The sequence below is a fragment of the Macrobrachium nipponense genome, chromosome 23 (assembly GCF_015104395.2).
Source record: "Macrobrachium nipponense isolate FS-2020 chromosome 23, ASM1510439v2, whole genome shotgun sequence".
NCBI classification, from domain to species: domain Eukaryota; kingdom Metazoa; phylum Arthropoda; class Malacostraca; order Decapoda; family Palaemonidae; genus Macrobrachium; species Macrobrachium nipponense.
Window position 1 is genome coordinate 78,168,363 of NC_061090.1, and position 17,658 is coordinate 78,186,020.

General features: G+C 35.0%; 2 protein-coding genes across 4 annotated transcripts in view; one reads left to right on the forward strand and one right to left on the reverse strand.

Moving 5' to 3' along the window:
* The first annotated feature begins 1,744 nt into the window (after window positions 1-1,744).
* On the forward strand, window positions 1,745-3,502 carry LOC135201705 (WD repeat-containing protein 70-like). Its single transcript, XM_064230871.1, has one exon. It carries the CDS (start codon window positions 1,782-1,784, stop codon window positions 3,462-3,464), a length of 1,683 nt encoding a protein of 560 aa, XP_064086941.1. The 5' UTR covers window positions 1,745-1,781; the 3' UTR covers window positions 3,465-3,502.
* Window positions 3,503-5,095: 1,593 nt separating this feature from the next.
* The window catches only part of LOC135201712 (uncharacterized), a 47,778-nt gene continuing 35,215 nt past the window's right edge, over window positions 5,096-17,658 (reverse strand). For 2 of the 3 annotated variants that reach the window (XM_064230882.1, XM_064230891.1), the window contains exons 3-7: window positions 12,885-13,027; window positions 10,469-10,712; window positions 9,694-9,797; window positions 5,494-5,588; window positions 5,096-5,201 (exon numbers count right to left, since the gene is read on the reverse strand). In XM_064230882.1, the coding sequence (XP_064086952.1) occupies window positions 5,125-5,201; window positions 5,494-5,588; window positions 9,694-9,797; window positions 10,469-10,712; window positions 12,885-13,027 (663 nt within the window). In that variant the 3' untranslated portion in view covers window positions 5,096-5,124. The remainder of the gene's footprint in view (window positions 5,202-5,493; window positions 5,589-9,693; window positions 9,798-10,468; window positions 10,713-12,884; window positions 13,028-17,658) is intronic. The other variant, XM_064230898.1, reaches the window with a different exon arrangement.

The following is a 17,658-nucleotide window of genomic DNA, read 5'->3' on the forward strand; positions in this document are numbered from 1 at the left end:
CTCTTCCGAAAAAATCAGGAATTTTTTTGTCGCGAGTTGTTGGAAATGTTTGCACCATTTAAAATTAGCTGTTACATAAAGTTTTATATATGAAAATGTGCACAATTTCATGTAGAATACAACTAAAAATGATTGAAGGTTGTAGCTTTTCTCTTTTTTCGAAATATTTGCATATAAATCACGATAAATAGAAAAAAAAAACCACGTTCGGTCAAATTTGACTCTACCGAAATAGTTGAAAAACGCAATTGTAAGCTAAAACTCTTACGGCCTAGTAATATTCCGTCATTTTTCTTCATTTGAAACAAATTTGAAGTCTCTAAAACAATATTGTGATTTATGGTGAATTTTTGAAAAATATATTTACCTTCACTCCGCGCGCCGATTCGCGGCCGCAAGTCTCCGAAATACGTACATGGCATTATCCTAATATTTGCTCCTTTTCATATTAGCCTTTTTATAGAGTTTCATATATCAAAATGTGCGCAAATTCATGAAGAATACAATAAAAAATAATTGAAGGTTGTAGCTTTTTCCATCTTCGAAATATGTGCATATGAAAAAATATATATATTAAAATTTCGACATTCGGTCAAATTTAACTCGTCCGAAATGGTCGAAATCTGCAATTCTAATCTAAAACTCTTACAGTATCGTAATATTCAATCATTTGTCTTAATTTTGAAAAAAATTGGAAGTCTCTAGAACAATATTGTGATTTACGGTGAATTTTTGAAAAAAATATTTTTTTGCGTCCGTGCGTTACGAATTCGTACATCATTTTGTGATAATATTTTTCCGGTGTTGCTTTTATTGTTTTACAATGTATTATATATCAAAATAATTGCAATTTAGTGTACAATACAACGCAAAAAAAAGTAACTGGTTAGCTTTGACCGTTTTCTGCACAGCGTGATTTGAATACAATTATGTATGATTTTTTTTTTTTCGCTACCATATATCGCATTACTATTTACATATGATAATGATATTATTTTTCATTTCTGATGGTTGCATTCTAAACTTCAGGCAATGACAAAAAAAGGAGCCAAAATTGAACTCTTAATCTTCAAAAGTACGCGCGCTGTAATTTTTTGAAAAAATTATTTTTTCCACTTCCGCGCTCACTTCAAACCAGGCCCGGCATACGGGAGACGTTTTGATTTTTAGGGCTCCGGCGTAAGAGGGTTAAACTACACTCTGGTTTAATAGCTCATCTTACGGAATTTTCAGGAAGAATTACAATTTCTCAGCTTTTACTTGAGTATCACACATTTTGTTAGTGGCAGTAGTATTATTAGTTTCTTTAATATTAGTAAAGGCAATGGGCCAATTGTGTTCAATAGTTTCTATCATCCCCAATTTGGGCTTCACGCTACTTTCTTAGAACACATGTTAGCCCCCATCTTTTCCTTTCTTTTGAGATTTAGTTAGAGTACGTAGTATTCTTTTTGACCAATTAACTTTAAAAAAATTTAAACATGAATTAGAGTTGGATTACAACATGAATTAGAGTTGGATTGCATTTAAATTCATGTCTTCTTTCTTTTAATTTCTTCGTATAGGTCTTGAGTACTAAAATATGAGCTTTCAGACAAGTGTATATCGAGACTGTTATCTTTATATTATTGCACTACAATCCAGTGGGAAAATATATTTTGAATGTGGTCAGGACTTTAAAATAATCATTATACCTTCTGTGATAAAAATAATCAGTAATTGTTTGTTGACTCATTAAAAGCTTTTTGCACGGATTTAACTTTTCTTCCATTTCAGAAAAGATGGAAGCAGATTCTAGTTTGGAAGCAGAGAACACCAAGATATCTATTTCCACTGTAAAAGGTATAGCATCAAGTGAATCTCTAGACGATGATGACGAAGATGACTTTATAGGCCCACCTCTCCCACCAGGCATGAAAGATCAAAATCTTAAAGAGGATGACTCTAGCAGTGACAGTGAGGAAGAAGCTTACCAGCTGCCTATGTCACATGAGATGACTCTTGATCATGGTACAAAATTAGTCTCGGCTTTAGCTGTAGACCCATCAGGATCACGTTTAGTGAGTGGTGGCCTTGATTATGATGTGCGATATTGGGATTTTCAGGGAATGGACCAAGCTAAAGAGCCCTTCAGATCATTTTGTCCTGCTGAAGGATATCCTCTTAACTGTGTAGAATACAGCTGCACTGGTGACAAAGTTTTAATTGTATCTGGTTCCCAGCAAGCAAAAGTTTATGATCGTGATGGCATAGAACTTTTTGAGTGTGTTCGAGGTGACATGTATTTGCATGATATGGCCAAGACAAAAGGTCATGTTGCAGGGTTAACATCAGGCACTTGGCATCCCAAAGATAAGGAAGAATTTCTTACAGCAGGTCGCGATGGTACATGCCGTATATGGCATACAGAATCACCTCACTGTCAGAAATACGTTATCAAAGCACGAGCAATGAATGGTCTCAAAACTATACCAACTACCTGTGCATTTAGTCGTGATGGTTTGTTAGTTGCTTGTGCTTGCGACGATGGCTCGGTACAGATGTGGGATCATCGAAAGACTTTTGTAAATGTTTCCATTAATGTTAAGAAAGCTCATGACAAAGGGAGTGACACATCAAGCCTTCAGTTTGCCTATGATAACAGAGGTTTTGCCACCAGAGGAGGTGATGACACATTAAAACTATGGGATATACGGAATGTCAAGGAAGCAGTTCACGTTGCAGGAGGATTGTTCAACAGATTTGGAATGACAAACTGCATCTTCAGCCCAAATGATCAACTTGTTATCACTGGAACCTCTCAAAATAGAGGAGAAAAGTCAGGAAAAATTATGATGTACAATCGTAGTACTTGGGATGTCCATAAAGAACTTGAACTTGGACCAAGTCACATTGTAAGACTTATATGGCATCCAAGGTTGAACCAGCTGATGGTAGGGTGTGGTGATGGAAAGATTCGCATTTTGTATGACCCCAAAATGTCACGTAATGGTGCTGTACTTGTGGCAGGAAAACATAAAAAGCGACTGAAAAAAGCTGAAGTTGTTGTATCTCAGCAAGTTATAACACCACACGCCTTGCCAATGTTCCGAGAGGAGCGTCACAAATCCACAAGGAAACTAGAGGAGAGGGACCGTAAAGATCCCGTGAAATCACGTCAGCCAGATTTACCAGTTGGCAAAGCAGGCTCAGGAGGGCGTGTTTCTGCAGGAGGTTCCACTCTGTCATCTTACATCATACGTAATATGGGTTTAAGGAACAAAGTGCACGAAGAAGGGGATCCCAGAGAAGCCCTTCTCAAGTATGCCAAGGAAGCTGCGGAAAACCCATACTGGGTGACTCCAGCCTATGCCAAAAATCAGCCCAATCCCATTTTCCAAAGTCAACAACAGCAAGACCAGAGTCAGGATGAAGACACCAGTAAAACAGAAGAGCCTGATAAGAAGAAGTTTAAAGTTGTATAAATGTCATGAAGAGAGTAATAAAATTATTCTTAATAGTATTGTAGCAATTTTCCAGAGCTCTGATACATCCTTTTGCAAGAAATTCTAATGCCATGACACAGTCAATTTCTTGCACACTTGCCTTTTCAGTGATTGCAGCTTTGATTTTGTTTCCAGTACTAGAAACACTGAATAATTTTCTCTGACAAAACAGGTGTTGGAATTTTCAAAACTGATTTTGTTTATCTGGCTTTTCATTTCATGTGTGTTTCCACAGAAGAATTTTACAGAATTATCCATATTTATGATGTAGGTTGATGTTTTGTCCAAATATTTTCTTGTGCATACCATTTGGCGGTTACTGAGAGAAGATACTGTCCTCCCTTTCTGGCTATACATGTTCTTAGTGCATTGAAGATTATTAGTCCATCCAGCTGAGATTGACACAAGTCTTCCACCTTGTTTGATCATATGAACTATTTAATTATAGGTGAGGACACATGCTGTCCATCTTCACCATCATGCTCTGGGAACAAATATTTACAAAGTTATCTGATGCTCCCACCTTCATGTGGGATAATAATTTTTACAGAAATTTTGCTAAGCATAACACTTTCAAATGGAAAGAAAATAAAATGCTTCAATTATTAAAAATTTTGTCTTATCTCAAAACATGATTCAGCTAACAGCTACAAAGATTTGTCAGTTTGTACACATGTTCATCTTTGGAAAACAGGTTCACATTATTGTGGAAGAACATAAGCAATAAATTACAAGAGGGCTTAATATACTGTACAGTAATTCAAGACAAAATATTTTTTCCTTTTTTCAAATAACCATTTTGTCAGAGGTAAACTAAGGATATACAATCAGTAATGAAATCACTGGTGTCTGCTTCATATGAGTGACAAAAATCAATAGCCTATTGCATGCAAATAAATTATGACTTTTTCCATTGCATTATAAGACATTTCAAAATGAAATTAACCTTAAACTCACAATGCAAAAAAAAAAAAAAAAAAAAAAAAGATTACACCTGCAACTAATCTCTTAAGATGATATGACAATATTACAGAGCAAGGACTTACAAAATGTTTGGAATGATATAATACAACTGCGTAAAAGCCTGCCAACTCAATTACCAGTACTTTCTTTGTGAAACAATTACTCACTAAATCAATTCTGATGCAGTCTGCATTAAATCTTTACCATCTTAATTCCCAAAAGCAAATTAAGTAAAACTAATTATTCCACTTTTGGTACACAAAAGTTCAATTAGCAGTACTTTTCTCTTAAACATATGGAAATAAGTAATGGTAAGATTTCAAGATGTTTATATAAAAATATTTAGAATATTTACACAGTAAACTTTAACTTTCTTGTATCAAGTGTATGTACGAAGTGAAAAAGCTAACGCTATATTTTCCCAAGGAAACAAAGAAAATTAAATAAAAATAAAGAAAGAGAAGAAAAACCTATAAAATAAAAATCCTAGGAAAAGAGCATTTCTTTTTCCAAATATGCAAGTGAAATATTTCCAAGTATTGCTTAGTCAGTTATCATTGTTCAGTTCCTGGAATTAACTCCATTCTTTGTTAAAACACTGACAGCGCACAGCACATATAAATTTCCCCTTTCAGGACACAATATAAACTTAGTCTTTCTAAGTAAAATAAAATTGTTACTGCTTCTTAAAGCTTTTCAATATTGGATAAATATTTTCAAAGGCCTCGTAAATCTGATCTCTCACTTTTGCACCTGGAAAAGGGAAAGAATCACTATTAAAAAAACATTGACTGCAGAAATATTTCATAATTATTAATAAATCAAGTAGAAGAAACTCAGTTGTATGAAAATAAAATTTCCACTACAAATATCAGTACATTCAGGTTGCAGTACAGTCAATACAACCAACAACTATCCACTTCTAATATGAAACTCTAAATCTAAATTTTCTCATGATGAGGAAATAAACAACTGGAAGAAAACTATATTCAATTTATCTTCCAATGATTACCCTTTACTCTTAAATAAGGGTTTCTCTACATACCAGTTAATACAACCTTCCCTGAGACGAATATCAGTAAGACAATACGTGGTTTCACCATACGGTAGATCAGACCAGGAAAAAGTTCAGGTTCGTAGCTGGAAGAACATTTACAGTTAATCTAACTGCTATATTATTATTATATATAACTTAACCATACCACTAAGCTAAAAATCTACCTAAGTTGACAGACAACTGTGCACAGTTTTTTAGGGATGTTTTTGCCCAAAATCACAGACATGTAATCATTGTAATTGACTCGTCACTCTACTGCAAATAAAATAAGGTATACTTATTGAAAACACTACTGCTGTGATTATCTGTTCCTAATTTTTCTAGAATATGCCAATGATGTTATTTTAATCCAAAAAAGCCAAGATTGACAATGCTAGCTAAGTAGAATGTATCATGTCTGCTCAGACGAAACTGAAAATAATCTAAAGAAAACCAGCCGTTATGTAAAATGAAATGAGTTCATATTTGATGGAGAGGAATTCAAAGGTTGATTCTTTAACCCAAGAGGTGCTGGGGTTGGGGGGGGGTGGGGGGTTTGCCACTTACGGATGACGGCAATATTATGCATTAGCAACTTCAGTAATGGAGCCAATATTTTCTTGCTCATTATTTAACTTTTCAACTATTATACTCCATGGTTGTATTCACTGTGTGTCACAGATTAATAATAAAAAATTAAATATAAATTACTTTTGAAAACTATTTGGAAATGAATAAGCATCATCATCAAAAGCCATTACTATCACCAAAATTTACAGAACAAACAAAGATTTATATAAATCTTCAAACATTGTCACTTCAGGATATGAAAACCTCCCTGATCCCCCCCCCCCCGGGGCCGATGGAAGATTTACAATGATGCTATTTTGATGCCTCTGATGAAGAGAAATCTGGCATCTTTTCTGCTATTTTTATGCCTATGATTAAGAGAAATCTGGCATCTTTTATGAGACTGTTGACGTCACTCAAACACAGCTAAGGGGAGGGACTAAATTTACCGTGATATTTGAAAATAAAGTGTCGATAATATTGATGTCATCCTAGTGCAGCACGTAAAGTGCCAATTTTAGTGATGTGCCGCACCTTGTAGGTTAAAATACTGTACAGGCAGTCCCTGGTTACTGGCGGGAGTTACGTTCTTGGCAGGGTGCTGATACACGAAAACCTCCAAAAACCAAAACTCAGCAATAATGTAGCCAAGTTTCAGCTAATGGCACCTCTATTAGTTATGTTATGTCACCATAACTCTATTATCAGCACCTTATGGCACCGATAACCAAAACTCGGCCTGTTATAATGCCATAAATCACCAATTTTATGGCACTAAACAATCGCCATAAAACCGGATCGGTATTAACCTAGTTTGCCAATAACTGGGGACTGCCTTATTTAAGAACAATAATATTCAGTAAAGGTTCTCTTTCTCTTTTGCCAGAATTTAATGAAAGATTAAGAAAGGCAAACCAAACTTGGCAGGCTGAAGATTTGGAAATCAAATAAACTAGACTGAAATTTCATATGCCAGCAAGATTATATGTGCATGTCTAGTATGATCTTTACTGATACGAATAGACACTAATGGTACAACAAACTATTTCTAAAAAGACTTTATCAGATTGAGAATACAGCCACACAAGTAACAAATTGGGTTTTATTTTGCATCATGACTGCCTTTCACTGATACAAAGAAAATGTTTGAGCCAGTTAGCAGGATAGTTAGCAATGATACCCTGAGCAGAATTACAGAACTAAATTTTTCCATAAAAACAAAAAAAGGGAAACCCTCCTTTTTCTTTCATACACAATACAGTAGGCTACACAATGTTTTTCATTAGCCTCAAACACTGTTTTGTACTGAACTGAAAAAAAAAAATTAATAAAGCTTTTTATTCTCTCATAGGTGACAGGCAATACAATAATTTGCACAAACAATTTTTATTACTTTCCCCCAAAATACAGTGGACTGTGGGAACACTGTATTTTGGGGGTGGGGGAAAGTAATAAACAAGAAAAAAAATTAATAAAGCTTTTTATTCTCTCATAGGTGACAGGCAATACAATAATTTGCACAAAATACAGTGTTCCCACAGTTTTACACGTTTCACATTTCCACGGTCCACTTTGTCGCTAATTTTTGTGGACCACATTATTCACTTTAGCTAATTTGCAGATTTTTTTTCTATTGACCATATCTCTAAAATTATTACTTATTTACTTTTTCTTTGTGCATCACTATTTTTTCACTAATTACTCTATTTTTTCACACTGTGTATGTGATTAAATACTGATTCTTATGATAAAAATGATTTACACCATAGTACTTACAATGTAGTTATGCATCTATTTAGCTCATTCCAATTTGGGCCTCATACTGAGAATAATATGTTCTCTCTCTCTCTCTCTCTCTCTCTCTCTCTCTCTCTCTCTCTCTCTCTCTCTCTCTCTCTCTCTCTCTCTCTCTCCAGGTAATGTAAGATGTATCTGAAATGATATGCTGTAAATATTTATTATAAGCCATTTGTACAATATTTAAAATACTCACTAATTATCTTCATTTTGTGTTCCAGTAAAAGCAGACTGGAAAATAAAATGAAAATAATTAGCAAATATTTTAAATATTATACAACGTGCTTTATCATAAAAAACTTTACAGTAAAATAATTTCATATACATCTTACATTACCCTTACACAGAGAGAGAGAGAGCGAGCTTAGTAGATACATAACTACACATCATCAAAGAAGAAATAAAACATTGAAATGCCTTGACACAGATGTTTCAATATATCTCTTAGTACATCCCTACAATATTACAAATACACATTGCCAAGGAACAATATGAAGCTGACCCTTCTCTCCCTAAAGGGGGCAATATTCCCTTTGAGAGACGGATCTGCATTATACATGAAACAGCTGATGATGAAGCAGCAGGAATAGGACAAGCACATGTACTGCAAGTTGCATCTGTCCCAGAAAAAGCGTGAGCACTGGAATCCTGGAAGGCCCTCTCACAGGACTTTTTATATGAAACAATAGTATGGGCTTAGGTAAAAAAAACTGGCTTGCGGGGAGGAGAGCAAAGTGAACATCCACTCTCCAAGACAGTTGAAGAAAGACTGATACGTTACTGGATTCAAGCACAATCTCTATACTTGCTTCCACTTAAACTACGCATTGGATGCCAGATGCCACAGATTCCTTGCATTTACAATCTTTGATTGTTTTTAACTGATTTCCATCTGGCATCAGATGATTTATCCTATTGTTAAGACCAAAGGTTTGTTCCACGTATGAACAACAACCCTTTCTTTAATTAAGTTCCTCTACACAACATTACTGCCCTTCTCTCCCATGGTGCCAAGCTGTTTACGAGTGTAAGCTGTTACCAACATTTTCCTTAGGCCCTTTAGCATTGCCATCCACCACAGCAATTTTTAAATAATTTTTTAAAATTTATATATATTATAAACAGTATCTTTGGTTCTTGGTCCCTGGTCTGGATTTATAAGGAAGATCCAGAAAATTGAGGGAAAACTGCATAGATTGACTGTAGAGTGTTAAGACAATTTGCATGGACAACAACTTACTGTACATAACTTATGTTGTAATCTCATAACACAATATCACCTCTGGTTATTTTCCTAGCATGAAACCACCATGAAAGGAGGATCCCTAACCACTAAATAGAGGGGTCTGTGACTTCTGACACAACTGACACCTGAAACTGATGTGTTCAGTTAGGCAAATGGTTTCCTCGATACAAAACATTATCTTTACCTGCTTACATCTAGGAATACATGAAATTTTGACTGATGGATTGATCGACTAACTTGAGAAATTTAGGCTGTCACTTTTAGGCATTCAATGCTTACGATTATGAAACAAAGGATTTGGAGTGGTTGGACATCAATTTGAAGAAAGGTATCGGGAATGGGGGTTAAGTAAAAGGTTCAAAGTGGATGCAGCTAGGGGCCGAAGGGACACTCGAAACAACCTTTAGTAATGCCTACCATGCATTTATCTCGCGTGCAAATGTTTTCACTTCTCTTTCTATTCTGCCCCTTGTCCAAACACTGACATAATGCACAATTCAATTTCCAGCAATGAAATTTAAAATATAACCACTACTCATCAATTTCCAAAACTGAGAAACTTAAAATATGAACACAAGCATACTTAAGCAATTTACCTGCTGAACTGACTGTGTGTCAGGACGAGACCCTCCAGTCTAATAGGAAATCTCACATCACAGCTGCCAACCATGTTCTGAATTTTGAACTCCAAGAATTTTGCCTGTTCAGGAGACATTTATATAGTATTAGAAATATTTGTTAAGAAAACAATATCAATTTATTATTCATAAATGGTAAGAAAATGATAAAAAAAAGTGACCTTTTCTTTAAACAAAACAAAAAAATAAATTGGCAGATTAGACAGTCCATGTTGTATGAAAACCTCCAACACATACTTTGACAAAAATATTACAGTACTAAACTATCCAACTGAAAGTTATTGCTGTATACATACTTGTTTTACTGCAATTTACATAATAGCTCAATTAGAAGACAGACAAACATAACTTCACTGTGACAATCTTTTCGGGATTCTTTCTGGGACAGAGAACCCCTATTCAAACAGTGAAGTAAAAGGGATCCACATCACATTTACAAGTTCATTCTCATATCAGCTCTGGTATTATGAGAAAAACTTGTATTTGGTGATCATTTAGGTGAGGTGCTACAGTATTAATACTGAAATGCCAATCACACAAGAGGAAGGTTGAAGAATGACTGCCTTAAGGAAGTCAAAATATTTACAGATTCAAATGTCTGGCAATGTAAGACATGCCTAAAATGCCAAAGATCACAGGCTTACTGGAAAACACTGAAGGATTTGGAATATCCAGCAATGTCAAAATAAAATTAGTATAAAATTTATATAGACAAGAACGATAGAAAACTTACCGGAAAACCCAGTTTTTGTACAATTCTTGCATACTTTCTTGCTGCTAATCTGGAATCCTCTTCACTTTTAGCACCTGTGCAAACCATCTTTCCAGATGAGAAAATAAGTGCAGTTGTTCGTGGGTCTCTAATTCTCATGATTACAGCGGCAAATCGTTTAGGGTTGTATTCTGCATTACGAGCATGAAGAGCAATTTTCTTGAGGTCTAATCTGCAACTTAGATTCACTGTTGATACAATATTTCTGAAAAAAAAAAAAATAAATAAATAAATAAAACTACAACAATTGTATATACATTAGTAACTTTTTCAAGTACGTATTAAACTGGGAATTTTATTTTGTATAAGCTTTCTGAGCATATTATTAACCATTCTGGCTTGTCCCACATGGATACACAAATGTACTGAATAACAATTAGTATTGCACATGTGCAACTCCTAAGAAAAAAAAAATGAGCCTTAACTTAATGGTACAAGAGACGCTCAAAAAAAAAAAATTTCCGAACTTCAATAGTAAATGAGGATTTATGTTAAACACAGTCAATATAGCCTTTTTGAGATATATGATAAAAGGGCATTCCTTTACTCCATGACAAGTCTTTTGTTTAACTTTTTATTGAGTGTTTCTTAAATACATCAATCATATTAAAAGAACACAGTAATACCTTGAGATACGAGTATAATACGCTCCTGGACCGAGCTCGTAAGTCAATTTGCTCGTATCCTAATTCAATTTTTCCCATATAAAATAACTGACAAAAATGTAATCCATTCCAACCCTTTAAAAACACCCAAATCAATGATAATAACAATGGAAAAAACATGTTTTAATTGCTATGCTGTACACAGACATACTGTACACACACACACAAAATGATATAATAAATGATTACTACTGATATGAAACAAAATGTGGTTTTATTATGAGTTCTTACCTTTGAGACAGACGATAGCGGCTAACAGCGGTGTGGGCGGAGGAGGGAGGGAGGGAGAAAGAGTTGGACGGTACCATATTTAATACTATTCCTTAGATGTAGTGTAACACTTAAACTTAAAATTAACCGACACCATGCTCATGTTTCTCGATAATTTCATACTTCGTCTCCATCATCATCATGCGTTTTTTTTTTCTCACTGCCAACCTTACCACTTGCTTTCTTAGGAACCATCACTATTACAAAGAAATTTTCATAAATACAGTGAAAATCACGTAAATACCACAAACACACCATGGTAGATGCTCGGGAGATGTGTATGGAAGTCGACGACCACGTGAACTGAACGAGTGAAGAGGGCTTAGAGTTCTACCAAGCGCTCAGCCATCCAGGATTAGCATCTGTAAGCATGCTTGTATCTCAATATTGTGCTCGCATCTCAATCCAAAATTTTGCTCGGAGGCTAGCTCGTATCTCGGAATGCTCGTATGTTGGAGCGCTCATATGTCGAGGTATTACTGTATTTCAGCTTAGAATTATATCTTTATTGCTTATGGAGAAACAAATCCACAGTTATGTAAATGTACATGTATTTAAATTTAAAACTAAGGATAGCTTTCGGGAATCTGAAAAGCGGGAACCAAACAGATTCCTGAAAGCCATCCTTAAAGCTTATATTATATGTACATTTAAATAACTGTAGATTTGTTTCTCCATTTGGAGACTCGTGCTACTGAGTATTTTTTAATCATTGCTGATATTACTCCTATATTGTTATTTTTCATATTCTTATAGTACTTGTTCTTTTCAGGATTTTGACTAGTATAATAATTTTGAAAATTTTGGAAACACACCAGAACAAAAGTGGGCAAACTTTTCAGTGAAGGGCCACATTAAAAAACTCAAAATTTTATAGGGCTGCATAGTATATTAAGCAAAGCAATTATTTAGAATAGTTAAAATAAAAGGCTTTTAAAGTTAAAATGCAATTAATCTTCACTAATTAACATTTTCAAGTACTGTAGATGATTCACATGAAATGCATTTATTTGAAAGACAAAGTACATAACTCAATTGGAAAACAATTTTCATTAATTAGTATTTTAAAGTAGGTTGGTTGGTTGGTTTTTATAAAGTTTAGGTGTAACACCAAGCACTGGGGCAGCACAGGCCATTCAGGGCTTACATTTTAAAGTAAGAACTTCACATGAAACACATATGAAAAACAAAATAACCTTTCTCTTTCAAATTAAAAACATTTGGTGGGTCGCATGAATTTCTTTGGCAGGCTGCATGGCCATAGTTTACCCACACCTGTACAAGAATCATGCTACAAAACAAAAGTAGCCCTCTAAAACAAAAATAAATAAACAGATGAAAAGTTGCTCTCCACAAAACCACCATGAGTCGAGTTACACTAAACCTGAGAGTTAAACAAAGTATTGGGATAAAAAAATAAATAAATAAATAATGCCACTTACTGAAGCTGAGGGATAATACTGGGATCAGAGGAGTGAGGAGTCATGGGAGTCATAGGTCCACCTAGAGGAGTAGAGGGACCAGTTGCTGAACCAAACATACCAGCCCCTACCTGGGAACCGCCACCCACTGCAGGTGACATAGTCTGCAGAAGCAATGAAGGAAATCATTTAGCTTTGTGTCTATTGCAGTTGCAAAGGACAGTATAAAGTAGTTCCCTCACTCCATAAACCATACTAGGATTTAACACAGGATAAATTTAGTGATAATGTGCTGTGACTGAGGAAAATGATCCTTTAGTATCAATGCAATTTATAATTCTAAACAAAATGCTGCATAAAAGCACATTCAACTTGAATTCAACATACACAACTATACACAATAATATACAGAGGGACAAACAAAATGCAAAGTGAACTAAAATGTTCTCCATGGACTTGAACAAATATGCAAAACTCACACTTTTTCATGATCATAATACAATAAAAACCCAATGCTAAGAAATGTAGAGCAGAGTAATTATAATTTTGTCACATGACAACTCCTACAATCTAGCAGATAATAATGCCACATAATTATGAAGAATTATAAATTATACAAATACTGGACCAAATTGTAAATACAACTTGAGAAGGAATACATTAACAATATCCTCATCGTGCCCTCTTCCACCATCATACGCAATTTTACATCATCTTTTCTCTTAAGGGGTTAGAGATGAAATAAGACCTGTCTTTAGTTTTCTCCATTGGCCTCTTTCCGCCCAAATTCTCATCAGGTCCAGGTCTCTATCCATTCACCTTCTCTGTAGCTGTCTGGGCCTCCCAAAACATCTTCACCGTGCTACTTCCTTATCTACTTCTTTACTAACAAACTCTCCCTCTTCTCCTCTCATCACTTATCCAAACCATCTTAGTATTTTTCACACAAAGCACCAAATCTCTCCACCAATTCCTCATTTGTCATACAATTTTCCTACTGCACTACAGCTTTGACTTTCCAAATTCTATAGGCACAGCTTTCCAAATTTCATTCATTTCAGATTGCCTTTACATTTACATTCAATACTGAATTACAATATTACTGGCTTTCTTAACCCAGTAGTTAATCACCCAGGCAATTTTGGTCATGCCAACTACAGTTCACCTAACCTAACATAACCTCTTAATTGTTAGAAATTATTTTAAATCTTTTGAAGAAAATACCAGTTGCGCAAAAACTCTTATTTCAACATTATTCAGGAAACTGATTATTTTACACCAATATTTTCAATCAAATACAAGACAAATGACAATTATGCACAGTAATACCCCAAACTTACGCGATTCGAGTTGCGCAAATTCACAATAGCGCGAACTTTTCATTGGAACCTAACTAATTATCATACGCGAGTTCTTCACAATCGCACGAACATTTGCAAATCCTCCAGAAACACTGCAAAACCCTGCAAAAGTCTTTATGTTTAATTTATTATGTAAATTTTTAAGTTTTGCTGCTTTTCTATATGAAATCTTCATTAAAAAGTATTATTTTCATTTCTGTATATGCATAAATACGATACAAAGGTAATTACAGCACCTACAGTTAGAGCATACGTATACATACTTTTACAAGTTGCAATACCCATTCACAAAGTTACCGCAAATTTCAAAGATGATATCCCTTCAGAAACTTTGTTTAATTTCTGAAGTACTACAGACTAGTGTACTACAATTAGTATAAGTTTTCATGCTTTTAAGCACAAAATCAGTATGGAGATTCTGCATATGCTATTTATATTTTTTAAAATATATACAAGGGCAGTATGTAATTCAGTGTTTTAATTTTATTATACAAGGGCAGTATGTAATTCAGTGTTTTAATTTTATTCTTAACACCAGCTTCATGACAGCATAAGCATTTTGAAGTTGGTTCTGCTGCCGCTCGAGTCTTGACCCAACGTATCATGCTGTATTGGGGTGTTGTCATTTCATCTGCTACAACCAATAAATAATACATTAGGCCATCAATATTCTGTAATAGTACTAATACGTAATTAAACTAATTTTGTCCTTTGATCAATAAAATAATTTACATGACACATTTAATGGGCCTAGATTTGATTTTCACACATGATTAGCCTAGGTCTATTTTCAGCAGTAACTCTCGGATATGTAATGTGAATTAATATTCAAATCGACAATATCTATACTAATCTGCTTTATTTGATTATTCCTGTTACTCTTTTTTCATTGGCCCTGTTCCCCTTTTTTCTTATCCTTTTCATAATTGCTTAACATAATATACTCAGACCTGGCTATTCAAAGTCAAAAAGCAATCATAAAAAATCAAACGAATATAATTCCGTCTTATATTTTGTATCAAATTCCTTGCATATCATCCTGTTTCGTCCGGACACGTTGGAAAGCTGTGGGAGTCAAAAGTGACGAATACATTAAGAAAGGCTTACTTCTATTATTTGTTTCATAAAAGCCAATTGATCTTTAGGTAGCTATTCATTTCTTCTAAATATAAATTGATTAAAATTAGTTTCAGATGTATGGCTAGACCGACTACCATAAGCATTTATAAGTAGCTGAAAGGATAAGAAATATGAAAGGTAACTTTCTTGTTTATGTGTATTTCAGATATTTGTTTTTCCAATAAAAACCTAATGCTATAATCAGGGGTTGTTCTTTTGACAGCTGCAACAATCATAGAGGGTGTAACACGAGTGTGTGCAAATATTTTGGGGAAAGAAGATAAAGTAATTTTGAGCAGAAAATAACTTATAAACATGCATTTTAAGGCTTTGGTGTTGGTGAGGGAATTTTAAAATAACTGTTATCATTAGTGATACTTTCACACAATGGAGTTCGTAGCAAGGTGTGGGGAGAGCGGTGGTGCCATACCTATTGGAATGATGGAGGGATTAGATCCATGTTAATAAAGTATCTCCCAACAAAATGTATTCTTTAGTTTTGAAGGAGAAAAAATGCATGCATCATTGAATCTGTTTCCCTCCCTATCCGTGATATTCACTGGACACCGATAAAAAAAAAAGTAAGCCTAACCGAATCTCTCATCCATCAAAGGTAAGTTTGCTTATTCATTAGACACCCATCGAAGTTTTCAAGTGTATTTTTAAAAATCTCTCCTGCTCCATCTAAAGTATTCATCAGACACCAATCATAGGCGTAGACCTAGTCATGATTCCTGCTTCAACAATATCGTTACGAGGCGCTAGAATTCCAAATTCACAAATGAATGTTGCTCAGCAACATTTATACTGTATTGTCTTGCTCTCTTTTGGTTCTTCAAGGAGTTCCACCTCTAGACCCATGTTCTAAAACTTTGATGTTCCCTAAACAATTTGATTCATCTATGTATGATTCTCTCCGGTATATATGTATTAAGCTTTCTTGATATCTCTCTAACAGGAACTTGCACAGAATGCAGTGCAATAATTGTCTCTCACTCAGTGAGGAGTGTTTCATAGACTGATAAATGACACATTGACATTACATCGAACGCAAAAGAGTGAGGTCGCATGGTTCACACTGTTAGGTTATTTTTTCTTCTTTGATGGCATTTTGTGAGTTTGCAATATTTTCTGTAAAATTTAACAAATGGAATCGTTCAACTGCCTTCAACTTGACACTGAAATGGTAATGTAAGGACTATGTTTATGTGATACTACTAGTGACAGGTGTCTCCTATCTACTTAGTAATGTCAGTGGTTGTGATATGACATTTTTTATTACTTCGTTCATTCATGTCAATTTTGTTATACAGAAAATAGTTTTACACAATAACATAATATGATGTTCTAAAGATATCAGTGACTATTTCTAACATCATTACAAAAGATCTCTTATTAGGCATGAATTGTGCGTCAGGCAGGTGAATGAAAAATTATGAAAATCTGCCATCACTTGTTTGAGCGTGTGTACATTTATTTTAAATTGATTGAATTTTACCCTCATCCTCTGCAAACATTACATATGTACATATATGTTTTCTTTATTTCATTGAATTGTGTACCTACCTTCGTTATAACAGACTTATGGAGTTTACCTAGTTATGGGTAACGTTAGCATATATATACGAAAAATGACAATTTGTCCAAAATTGCATTTTTCCTAACTATACAAACCTGAGGTTCCTTTTACAATCGGAAGGTCACTATAGCGGCAGCTGGATAGGTCGTAAGCTTTCGAACAAGGGGTTCGGTAGTTAACTGCTTGTCCGACAGGCGCGCGCGAGCGCGACTCGTAGGTAAACAAATCACTTTTGCTTTTGGCCCAAGCAAAAACTGCAGAGTGAGGGGTGGCATGAGGTGGGGCTATGTGTAAAAGGACCTCAGGTTTGTATAGTTAGGAAAAATGCAATTTTGGACAAATTGTCATTTGTTCCGACACGGCATACAACCTTCGGTCCTTTTACAATAGGAAGACTCACTTCTTGGTGGGAGGAATCTGAGTCTTTTGTGAACAGACTGGTGTTCGCCCAACCTTGGAATGCCTCCCTGGTCGTAAGAGCGAGGGAGGGATCCAAGCCTCTGTCCGATTGATCGGGGTGTGCACCGCAGGATCAATGGTCAGACCTCTGGACCAAGTACTAGAGAGAGGCAGCGTATCTCTTCGTACCAGCAAACAAGAACAAGTTCCTATTTGCAAGAGGCAACATAAAGTTATGGTTTGTCTCTTGTTGGCATCCACTTCCCCCCCCTTGTAGGAGGAAGTGGTGGATATTCGCTCCATCCCTAGTGAAAGGGATAGGATGGGGCTCTGTCGA

What these genes read in the sequence shown, in the direction of transcription:
- LOC135201705 (XM_064230871.1), top strand. Translation starts at nt 1,782, where the DNA reads ATGGAAGCAGATTCTAGTTTGGAAGCAGAGAACACCAAGATATCTATT.